The sequence below is a fragment of the Carcharhinus amblyrhynchos genome, chromosome 16 (assembly GCF_965287045.1).
Source record: "Carcharhinus amblyrhynchos chromosome 16, sCarAmb.v2.hapA, whole genome shotgun sequence".
NCBI lineage: Eukaryota > Metazoa > Chordata > Chondrichthyes > Carcharhiniformes > Carcharhinidae > Carcharhinus > Carcharhinus amblyrhynchos.
Window position 1 is genome coordinate 42,768,797 of NC_137339.1, and position 12,287 is coordinate 42,781,083.

Sequence of the window (12,287 nt, forward strand, 5' to 3'; positions counted from 1 at the left end):
GAAGGTTCTTTTGAAGATGCCTTGGAGAACTGCTGCAATGCATCTTATAGATGGTACGTATTATAGTTGTATTGCATCAGTGGTGAAGGGATTGAAAAGTTATGACAGGGGATGGGGGTGCTGATCAAGCAGGCTGCTTTGTCTTTGATAGTGTCGAGCTTCCTGAGTATTTTTGGAGGTTTTTTCCAATCATTTCAAAGATGTTGCCACTGAACACAAAAACAACATTTTTTTCCCATATTGCCTGTAAGAGTACTAGCTAACTTCAGGAATTACTGTAGTCTTTATAGTGAATGTTCTCATATAATGAGTTAAGGACTTTGAGGATTTGACCCAAGGATGATGTAGGAATGTCAATATATTTCCACGAGCTGCATAACTTGGAGGGTTAATTGCAGGTGGTAGTGTTCCAAAGCACTTGGTGCCCTTTCGTTCTAGGAGGTAGAGATCATATGTTTGAGAGGTGCTGTTAAAGAAGTCTTGGTGCCTGTTGTAGTGCATCTTATAAATGGTGAGCAGTGTTTCCACAGTGCACCACTCATAAATAGTTAAGATGGTGAATGTTGATTCATTTTGGATATTATTGAGCTTGATGTTGTGCTCATTCAAGCGATTGGAGAGTAACTACTGACTTTGACAGGCTTTGGGATGGGGATAGTGGGAAAGTTAATGATAATAATGTCAAGGGAAGATCGTTAGATTCTCCATTGTTGGAGACATTCATTGCCTGGAACTTAAATGGGGTTGGGGAGCAGGTCGGGAAGGTGGGAGAAATGGTCTAATGGTATTGTCACTGGATTGGCAACCCAGAAACACAGGGTAATACTTTTATTGAATTCAAATTTTACATTGTCATTGTTTTAAAATTCATCTGGCCTACATGTGACTACATATCCAAAGCAATGTGGTTGACTCATAATTAAAATAATCCAGCAAGCCACTCAGTTGTATCAAACCCCTAAAGGAATGAAACAATATGGACCACCTGGCCTTGACCGAGGCACTGGTAATGCAGTGGCAATTTCAGCCCTGCAAAGCCCTCCATACTAAAATCTGGGGGCTAGTGCCAAAATTTGGAGAACTGTCTCAACATGCAGGACTTTCCATGCTCCTCGTGGCATGATTTAATGATGACTGGAAATGGCCTGTCATTGGTCAGTGATGGGCTTTCACATTGCTTGCATCTTCCCTTCCAGGTATATCCATGGATTTATACCTAACTGATGATGTCCCAGACACCACCATCACCATGTCTGGGTAGGTCCTGTCCCAGCCACAGGAGCTAAGATATAGCTGAGCCCAGAGACACATCACTTGACTGTGGCTCAACAGGATCCTGGGCTCCAGTAGTCTTCTGAATGCTGGATCCCTGGGACATCCATGCCACTGCCTGCTGTGGATCATCAGGAATGAGATGTTCACCAGTGATTGACCCAGAAGCCTGTCTACTTAGTGATCCCACTGAGATGTGAGTATCTGCTGGTGGAGAGTACAGGTAACAGTTATGAGGCCTCTTGTTGGGAACGTTTGAGAATGCATCGGAGCTGCTCTCCTGGCTGTTGAACAATGCAATATTGTTGGGCAGATGGGGCTTTTCCTGCAATGGAAGGGGATTGGCATTACTGCATGGCAGGGGTATAAAGATGGGAGAGAGAAAACTCACATTAGATTGTTGAGTTGCATAAATGTGTTGTGGGTCTCACTCTTTCCTCTTGTGTCCACCTTGCTTTCAGCGCATGAGTGGTCCTCTGCTTCCCCGGCAAGATAAAGTATTCTGCCCTTGAATGGCGAGAGGATTTTTAGCTCGGGCATTCTTTCACCCATCTGTACATTTTTGTTTTTAATGAGAGCCAGCAAGGAGACAGAATGGGACGTTGTAAATAGGATGCATACTGGGTCAGATGGTGAGGATGCCTGCTGTGTGTGGTCGGTAATTGCAAGCTGAGATGTCACGAGGACAGAAGCCACAGGGGAGAAGAGGAAGTGTGTGGGAGGGTGAGTGGTGGAGTTGGCGATGAGTGAGTTCCTTGTGGGTATGTGGAGGCTCTATCAGTGGGTGAGGTACCCTTGCTGCACAAAGGGAGTCCGTCATCTTCCCACACTGGATGCACATCAGAATCAGTCCCCCACAGACACGGCATGAAACCTGGCAATTTTTTTTCGAAGTATCTAAAAATACAGCATGAAAACTTGCCAATGCCGCCAGTAAATTATTCACCATTTTTCCTGTTCAGAATGACATTTAACCAAAAAAAGGGGAAATTCTGCTCAAGACATAAGTGGAACTGTAAGCAGAATTCTGCCAAGGCCATATCAGCAGTTCTGATGGCAGGCATTGGGGGAGAATATGGCATGATGCTCAGAAATTGGTTTCACAGCAGCATAATTTGCAGTGAGATGTTCCGCTATGGTGGCTCAGTAAACCTGCCAGAGGCTGGTATGAATCTCATTCCCATTCCATTAATGGATTGGAGATGAAGGCCCACCACGCTTCACACCAGATTCTCCACAATGCCAACAGGAAAACACACTGGCGTGTAACATGTTTAGAACAATGTGGCATGCAGATGCCAGGACTCACCACAGCAATGCCTGGCACTGCCTCTGGAGTTCAAAATAGGACCCTGCAACACCACAGCAGTGCGAGCATTTACAGGTCGATGTTCCAGATTTAATGTCCTGGAGGTGGTCCATCTTCTAGCCTCAGAGTGGGAGATCCATCTTCTTCCTCAGAAGGTCTATGATCCGGTTGCAGAGTGCTCCCAGAGATGTCTCTTCATTTTCAGGAGGTCTGGCTTCTTTCTTCAATAGTGGGTCAGTGATGTGGGACACTTCTTTAATATGGCACTAATAAGGCACAGTGGTAGTACATGTGCCATCCAGGCCTGTCCCACCACTGAATGGGGTTTAAATCACCCAGTTGCATAGTTAATGAGGTCAGGGCCAGAGGATTTGGTGTGCTTTCCTGACGGCCTCCACAGAGGGAAAGAGTCCATAATCTCACCCCTCCATGGGACTTAGTCCCAGGTGGGAGAATTCTGTTCTGTGTCTTTAAATCATGTTAAAATGAAGGGGGTCATGTGATACTTCTGCAATCTGCCTGACGGAAAGCCTGTGTGGTTTGATTCTTTGAGATGTTAAAAAAAGCACTTCCTCAAAAGTAGTCTGGGCTGAAATTTTTTCTATGCTTTTATGTAGTCTCCTTTTTAATTTGTGAGTGGTTAAATTAAAAATAATCCAGCAACAACCTTTATTAATGAACAAGATTAGTTTATTACAAAACTTGCTAGAACTAAAGAAAAACATTGACGTTATTCACAGTAACACGGAGACAAAATTTAAAATGCAGACAATGGATTGACAATGAGATGTTGTTTCTGTGAGGTACCATGGCTGGCCCATTGCTTATAGCCCTTATTTCCAAGGTGACAGGATAGAAACCTGATGTTTGGTTAGTGGCTGTGATGGCTTGTGAATTCAAATAGTAAAAGGTTTACTTTGCAGGTGGACTCAATACGTAGAGCAGACAATGAGAGTATAAATCCCTTTGTTTACTGAAAACTGCAGATACTCGCAGTTAAACATTATCTATTTACTTCTCAGCAGACCTGAGATGAATTTTCTGGATGTTTTATTCTGTTACTCCTGTTGGCAGAGAACCCCAGCTATCAAATGTGGCCAAGGCTTATTCAGCTGCCAGTGGTAAGCTAATATTGTCTGTCACACTGCCAAATGAAATGGAGTCTTACAGCCTCCTTTATTCAGATCAAAAGTACAAAAATATGGCTGCCATCCCAAACGGCCGAACCATGCTTCCAAAGTAGGTTTTGGATTACCCTAGGTCTGGACGTTATGCTATCCACCGTCTTTTAAATTTAAGGCAATTAAGTTTTTCAACGTCTCAGCCATTAATGTGAATGTTGCCCATTCTTCCAGGTTTGGTGAGATAGGGAAAAAACAATGCACATTTCCAGGGAAACCACAATCAGCGTCTTTCTGTTTACTCCTATTGGAATGTGCATTGAATTTCAAACACATACATACATCTGGTAAGTCGACATGCAAACCACCTGTAATCTTGTAGAAACTTGCCAAACAAGCTTTGGGTGACTTTGGCAGCCATTTTAATGGCTCCAGCTGTCCATTTTAAAGAACAGATCAGCCTTTGTTTACAAAATCTATAATATCATAATTACATGTTCACGACAGGGACCTTGATGTGTGGGGAGTAACCTTTAAATTCCCCACATGATAAATCTGCTACGCTTCAAAAATACCTTGTTAGTTATAATTTTGGGAAAGTTTGGTTTGGGAAAGCTTGAGGTTGTGAAGGGATGTCTATTGTTTTTCCTTTGTTATTAGTTTTTATCGGTTGCTGCCAGCAGTAAGACAGGCAAACTGTATTTAAAGATAGGCTTATGCCTGTCAGAAGGCAAAGCTGCAATCCAATTTAGCTTAGAGTAACGCTATTGTAGTTGGAGGCGGCAGTTTAGTTTGTCAACAAATTCAAATGGCAGCAGGACATATCACAAAGCACATCATCCAGCTTTATAAAGAGCAGTCCCTAGAGGAAGAAGTACTCTTACAGCACATATATTTGTCAACAGTGGGAGGAACAGTGTATAATGACAGAAATATTGTGCAATGGAACTCCCATAAAGAACTTACACAACTGGATGACAGTCAATCAAATAAAAAAATTGCATTTTTAAACAAGACCATGCCCTTTTGATGCTGACAATTACTACAGAGGTGTGGTGACTGGCAACTACTGAGGCTACAAATAGACACCGACGCTTCCTGTGAATCAATGCTCTGCGTTTCTGAGCCGAAGCTGCAGTCTGCTCTCTCAGGATATTAGAGAAGTGGGGCTGAGAAAGGTTGAGAAAAATCATCTCACTGAAACAACTTGAACAACATGGCAACACGTAAGTTCTTCTAATTTCAAAGAATCCTTTTCTTTGATTTTCCCTTTCTATCAATCTGTTTGTTATTTCAAATAAGTTTTCCTTTCTTCCCTCTATGTGCTATTTGAGGTTTTGTGGAACAGTTGAAGGAAGGTGTTTTGGAGGGGTTAAGGGTAGAGTCCGCCAGTGTTAGTTTTTGATTGTACAATGTTGGTTTTCATCCTGAGGACTCTTTCCTCTCTCCCTCTCTCTCTCTCTCTCGTATCATTTAGATTATGGATAATCATTTAGATTATGGATAAGGCTCTGTTTTAAGCCTTGTTTTTGTGAGTGAATATTCAGATTCTGCTGTGATAGTTAACACACATGTTTAAACATGGACTTGTAGGAAAACCCCAGCAAAATATGCCAATCTGATTTTATTAAATGTTAGCAGGAAGTGAGCAAAGGTATTACTTCTTTTTGGTACTCAATAATCTCAGAGATGGCAGCAGAAACATTTTTATAGTCCAGATTCTCCATACAATCAGATTATGTATTCCATAGGGCATATAGGTCAAGTGGTCTTTAAAAGTTTTACTGGAACGGGTTTTGCACTGTTTGCTCTAAAGTCATATTTTGGGGTCCTGCTAACATTTCTGCATTGATGCACATCTGAAATTTATTGTACGAAACAAAGTAAAGGGAGCCATGAATGTTTTCAACATCAGCCTCAACTTAGTTGCCGCATTTGTATGTGGCTGCAACAAGTTTTGCATATGCCAGAAATTTTCAATCTTGTCCATGGCTGGAATTCTCCAGTGCTGCTGCAGTGAATGGAGTTTTGGCTGAGCATCAAATTCTCTATTCCCGTTGGTAGTAAGGTGGAAATGAACGAGATTGGAGAATCCCGCCATATTCTCTTGGTATACAAACACGAAACATGCTGTGGTTCTATCTGACCCCATGTTGCTTAGGATGGGTCTGATCACATCACCACAGAATGCTCCCATCTGTTGGACAGTGATGTACCACCTGTCTGTCCAAAAAAGTGCCTTTGATCTGACATCCATCAGGTCTGCCCCTAATATCTCTGAGACCCAATTGCAAAAGACGATGGTAGGTCCTATTGGATGGCTCCTAAGCAGATTGTCAAAATCATTTGGCTGCACACCTCATCGCCAGAACTTTCAAACAAGCAGTAAGATGTTTCTGATGCTGGTGGTGAGAAGGGCACTACCCTCCAGATCCTTCATGAACAATCTAAGTCACAGCATCACCGGAGAGGTGGCAGCAGCAGGGAACAGACGGTCCTCCACCTCCTTCTGGAATGTGCCTTTGCAAAACAGGTTTAGAAAGGATTGGTATTTTTTTTGCCAAGGTATAACTTTACTAGCTCTGTAAAGTAAGACTCTTTGCTGCTCCAACGCTGTAACATTTAAAAAATTAATACTTCCTTCAATTCCCAATTACACACTTGGCACCATTGTTCAATCGTATTAACTTGGCGAGATTCCCTATATGCAGCAACTAGGGAATTTTCACAGTAGTTTCATTGCAACGTTAATGTAAGCCTACTTGTGACTAATAAACTTTTGTCATCTTGACCTGCAGTAACCACTTTGTCAGTGTTTTTGCAATAAATTCTAGTCACGTTGCAGACTGCAGTTAATTTCTAAAGCCCAAGGGCTTTTTACAGATGCGGCAAAGGGTAAGTCGAAGCTTAGGTATATTTTCCACACTCTTTGATACTCACCCTGACAGAAGGCTGCACCAACAACCAATTGCAAACAGAACTATTGTTGCATAGTCACCACCCCCAAATAAAGGCAAGACTTGCATTTATATAGTGGGTGCAATCTTTCCTGCCTCTCTCCTCATGAGATCATAGAATTTGGCACCCAGCCAAATTGCCGTTCACTGTGGCAGGATTGAAAAATCTCGCCAGTGTGGACAATGGTAAGATTCCAGCCAGTGTCTTTAACAACATCATATGTTCCAACCCTTTGCAGACACTGAACTGTTTCTGAAGTGCTGATGTTCAGTTGTTTAGATTGCTAACCAATGTTGACAAGCTAAGGTGGACAAACTTTGGTGTTAAGGACAAAGAAAAGCTCTGAAACGAGTCACACAGACTGTTAATTCCTTTTCTCTCTCCGTTGATTCTACCAGACTGCTGGGTTATCCAGCATTTTCCTGTTTTCACTTCATATTTCCAGCATCTGAAATATTTTTCTTTTATTATTACGGACAAGCAGTCTATTCTAATAAACTGTTAAAGAGCATTGCAAATGATGAGGATTAAATAGCCAATTAGTATTGAATCCATCATCAGGTTCTTTGTACTGTGGGAGAACTTGTGACAAATAGGAAGCTCCCAGGATTGATTTTTTTTTGCTGAATTTGATAATCATGGCCAAAGGAATGAGTGAGGACATCATTACTGACTTTAGTGTTGAGAAAGGGGAAAGAGGAAGAAATCATACAATTCATACTGTGGATTGCCATTCAGAGGCCTCTGTTGGAAGAGCCTGTTTTTTTTTTAGGTATCATGGGTAGAAGGTTTGAAGCTGATTAGGGAATATGGAATTCTCAACTGTAGTGTAAACCATGGGTTAATAAAGGACAAAGAAAAGTACAGTACAGAAACAGGCCCTAAGGCCCTCCAAGTCTGGATCAATCGTGATGCATGCCTAAACTAAAACCGTGTGTATTTACTGAGTCCATATCCTTCCATTCCCATGTATTCATATAGTTGCCCCTTAAATGTCATGACCGTACCTATTCCCACCAGTTCCCTGGGCAGCACTTTCCAGAGATAAGGGTTAATAGCCTACTTCATGGGTTAAAAAACGTCACTCTCAGATCAAATTGCACTTCAGGTTGCGTTTACAACTTCAGAAAGGGAGGGGTGAGGAGTGATTTTAAAAAACTAGAATAACTGGAATGTTTAGGAAACTATCGAAAGGGATTTAATCTGAACAGATACTTCTTGTAAATTTTAGAATTTGATGGCCTGTAAGTTGCTGGCTCCCCAGCATTGGATTTCATGGTTACTCCAGTAATACAAAGAGGAATGATTCTCAGATGTTCCCAGGTACAGGTTTACCTGGCAATTGTCCAAATGGACTAACTTCCCCGGGGCAATTGCACAGGGCTGGGAACCATCTGGCAAAGCGGTTTAAAAATCGTTAAATTCAAATGGCTTCCCTGACCTGACCCCACCCAGCCCCCAAATATCTCCTCACCTGACACACAACCTGTCCCCACCCATCACCTCCCAATCCAACCCAGTCTCCTGATCTGACCCAACCCCCACTTCCCTTACCAAACCTCCCCCCGACCTAACCTCCAGATTCCTGATATCCAACCCATCCCCAATATCCAACTTTTTTCTCCCTCCCGATGCCCAATGCCTGTCCGACTGCTACCTGCCTGCCCCTTGTCTGAATCCCCTTGACAATTGACCCAATGTTTTGATGTCCAACAGCCTGTCCCTGTCTGAACCTCCACCCCATCCAAATTCAATCCACCTATCTTAGACATTTACCTTCTCCCTGGTCTGTTATTTTCAATGGGACATCTAAACTCAACTGCTTCACATCAGATAGAACATAGAACATTACAGCGCAGAACAGGCCCTTCGGCCCACGATGTTGCACCGACCAATTAAAAAAGCAATGACCCCCTAACCTAAACCAATCCCTTTCCATCCATAAACCTATCCACGGATCTCTTAAATGCCCCCAAACTAGGCGCATCTACAACTGCAGCAGGCAGGGCATTCCAATCCCTCACCACCCTCTGGGTAAAGAACCTACCTCTGACAACCTCCTTCTTCACTCCACTTATTTTACACTTGCCTGCTGGAGCCAGGAGCTCACTGTGCTGTCTGAATCTCACTCTGTCTGAGTCAGGAAGGGCAAGTAAGACAGACGCTTAATAATTTTATCGCAGTTCAGTTGGTACGGAGTGGCAATCCAATGCTGAATACCATTCCGAGAAATTATGGCCCAATGTTTCATTAGGGCGTATAACATAGAAACATTTCATTTGAGCCTCATCTTATTTTTTTCTCATCTCAATCTACCATTATAACCCTCTATTCTCTTCCTCCTCCGATACTTGTCTAACTTCCCCTAAAATGTACCTATAATTGACCAAAGAAAAGTACATCACACGAACAGACCCTTCGGTCCTCCAGACATGTGCTGATCATGATGCCCTAAAAAAAACTTTCTCCTCTTACTTTGTCTGTATCCCTCTATTCCCTCCCTATTCATATACCCATCCAAATGCCTCCGAAATGTTACTAATGTGCATGCTTATACTAGATCCACTGACAGACTGTTCCAGGCACTCATGATTCTCTGTGAAAAACCTTCCCCGTTCATCTCCCTTAAACTTTCCCCCTCTCACTGTGACCCTGTGCTCCTTGTAATTGACATTTCCACCCTGGGAAAAAGCCTCTGACTATCCACCCTGTCTATGCCTCTCATAATTTTTTAGCCCTCTATCAGGTCTCCCCTCAGCCTCCGTCTTTCTAGTGAAAACAATGCTATTTATTCAACCTCTCCTCATAGCAACTTGATTTGATTTGTTAGTGTCACTTGTACTGGGATTCAGTGAAAAGTATTTTTTCTTCTGTGCTATACAGACAAAACATACCATTCATAAAGTACATAAGTGAGAAAGAAAGGAGAGGGTGCAGAATCAAATTTTTCACTTGTCCCTGTTCTTTTCATTGTAACTACTCCCCATGGTATTGATTCCAACACTCCTGTTACTGTAACTATTGCCCATGGTAATGATTCCAACACTCTTACAGCTCTTTCTCTGAATTCCCTACTGGATTTCTTGGTGACTATTTTATATCAATTGTCTCTTTTTATGGTCTGACCCCTCAGGCACTGAGGCAACCAGTAGGGGGAACTCAGCAACATCAGTGAAATTTAACTGCTATTGGTAATAATGGTGTAAAAGTTTCAGACTTTATAAATGTCCTTTTTTTTAAACAGCTGAGGATTTTATTCCGCCTGTTGCACAGTGCCCAGTTGACTTTCAATTTGAGAAGAATAACAAGGAACACAAGACTGATAAGATCAGCATTAAGCGACTGATTGTCAGAAGGGGCCAAAGTTTTACCGTTAAGGTGAACTTCAATGATGGATTCAATCCAGCTGAAGCCAAATTGAAAATGGTCTTTGAGACAGGTAACAAGTCAGAATATGTAAAAAAATTACTTTTTAACATGATGTAAAAGTGATATACGTGCAAATGTTCTTTTGGAGCTTTTTCATACTCTTGCACTGTCAGAACTGCTGTTACCACACACTCTGCAACAAATTGTACCTTCGCCACTAACTCCATTCCTCTCCCCAGTTACTGATTGGCTCAGGCTGTTCATAATATTAGTACCCTGTCAATCCTAGACTGAGTTTGTGACCCACATGTGGTCATCATCACTAACTCTGTCCATTTCAGCTTCATTCCATATCTCAATACAACCGCTAATGAAACACATGTTTGTGACATTGTTACTTTTTGTCTCTATTAACCCAATGCTCTTGTAGCCATGTCCCAAACACCACTCCCTCTGTGAACTTCTGCTATTGTACACCAAGTTCTCCTTAACCATCAAGTGTCACATATCAGACACGTACAATATAAGAGCGTATAGTGTTAGCCGTTACATGTTAGCATGGTTAGTGGATTAGTTATCTAACAGAAACACGAGAGTTGGGATATGCTGCTCATTTTCAAAGGCAGAGTTCATTGCTGCCTCAATTATTTATCATCGATATTAATGACTTATATGGTGGGATTCTATATTGAATTACAGAATAGAATCATAGAATCCATACAGTGCTGAAAGAGGTTTATCAAGCCTGCACCGACTACAATGTCACCCAGGCCCTGTCCCCGTAACCCCATGTATTTGCCCTTCCAGGCCCCCTAACACCCGGCTGGTCTGGGGCATGGCTGGACAGTGCCAGCCTTGCAGTGCCCACCTGGCCCCCTGAAACTGCACACCAGCCACCATGGCACTGCCCACCTGCCATCCTAGTACCGCCAGAAGAGGGTTCTTGGAGGCCAGGGCCTAATGGGGCAGGTCCTTAGAAGAGGTGGACCAAAGATGGAGGAGGTAGGTTGTGGTGGGAAGATCTTTAGGGGTGGAGGAGTTGGGGAGAAGCATAGGGGATGGGAGGGTTGTGGGGAGATGTTCAACTAGGGCAGCGATCGGGGGTCTGGGTTGATGTTTGTGGTGGGTTGGTGGGAGTGGGGGAAGGGGCATTTGGAAAATCAGCGCAGGAAGTAATTGGTGGCAGATCCTTCTGTTGGGAGACAAAGGGGTGATAGGAGATCTCCTGGTATATCCGGAGATTGGGGCAGCTGTGTAATAGCACCCCTAGACCTCACCTCATTGGTGAGATTAGGCTCAGCCATGCCCCTTACTGAAGAAACGCACCCTGGCACATTTTTTGACTAAGTGTTATAAAATGAGTCTGATACTTTCCCATTTTCTCGTTCCTTCAGCACTTAGAATTTTTTCATAAAATTCTAACCCTTGGATTCTGAGGGGGCTTCTGAGAGGATGTTTCACCTCCTGGAGGAATCTAATACTCAAAAGTTCAAAATAAGAAACCTTCCATTTAAAATGGAGATGAGGAGGAATTTCATTTCTCAGAGGATCGTCAATCTTTAGCATTCTCTTTGCCAGAGGACAATGAAGATAGGTCATTGAACGTATAAAAATTAAATTAGACCGATTTATGAATGACCAGTTAGTTAAGGGTCATGGGAGACTGGCAGGAAAGTAAAGTTAAGACCACATCAGATCAGCCTTGATCTAATTGAATAATAGAGCAGGCTTGAGGGACTGAATAACCTACTCTGCTCCAATATGTATGTTTTTATCCCTGCCCTTACTGACTTATTCCATCTACAATTTAAAACGCATCCCTCTATTTAATCCCCTCCATGGCTGTAAATCTTATCTCCATCCTACATTTCCTTTCTCCAGTGATCTGATTGTGGCCTTTCGTATATCTTCCCCACCTTTTCCCCCATCCTTGATAGATGTATTTCAATTCCTTGACCCAGTGCTTTGGAATTCCTTCCTTGAATCGTTCCATCTCCCTTCTTTCATTAATCTCTTTCAAGTTATTTTGTGTCCATAATTTGGTTGACTGCTGAAATGTTGAAAGGCAAAATGTTTTAATTTTCTTCACTGTTGATGCTTTTACACAACAGCTAGCATTCTGAGACTGGTATCTGCACTTGAATCTTGAATAGCCCTATCTCATCTCATTTATTCAAAGCTGTTTGGTGTATAAACCCAAAGCAATATCAAAGCCTCAATCCTCCCAGACACTTCCTACTCACATCATCAACTAGTTT

The 12,287-nt window shown here is 42.5% G+C and overlaps 1 protein-coding gene across 1 annotated transcript in view; it reads left to right on the forward strand.

Annotated features, from left to right (window-relative positions):
* Positions 1-4,799: 4,799 nt before the first annotated feature.
* Positions 4,800-12,287, forward strand: part of LOC145353976 (protein-glutamine gamma-glutamyltransferase 2-like) — a 41,926-nt gene continuing 34,438 nt past the window's right edge. Inside the window, exons 1-2 of the mRNA XM_080205028.1 lie at positions 4,800-4,928; positions 9,905-10,099. Coding sequence (XP_080061154.1) covers positions 4,919-4,928; positions 9,905-10,099 — 205 coding nt within the window. The 5' untranslated portion in view covers positions 4,800-4,918. The remainder of the gene's footprint in view (positions 4,929-9,904; positions 10,100-12,287) is intronic.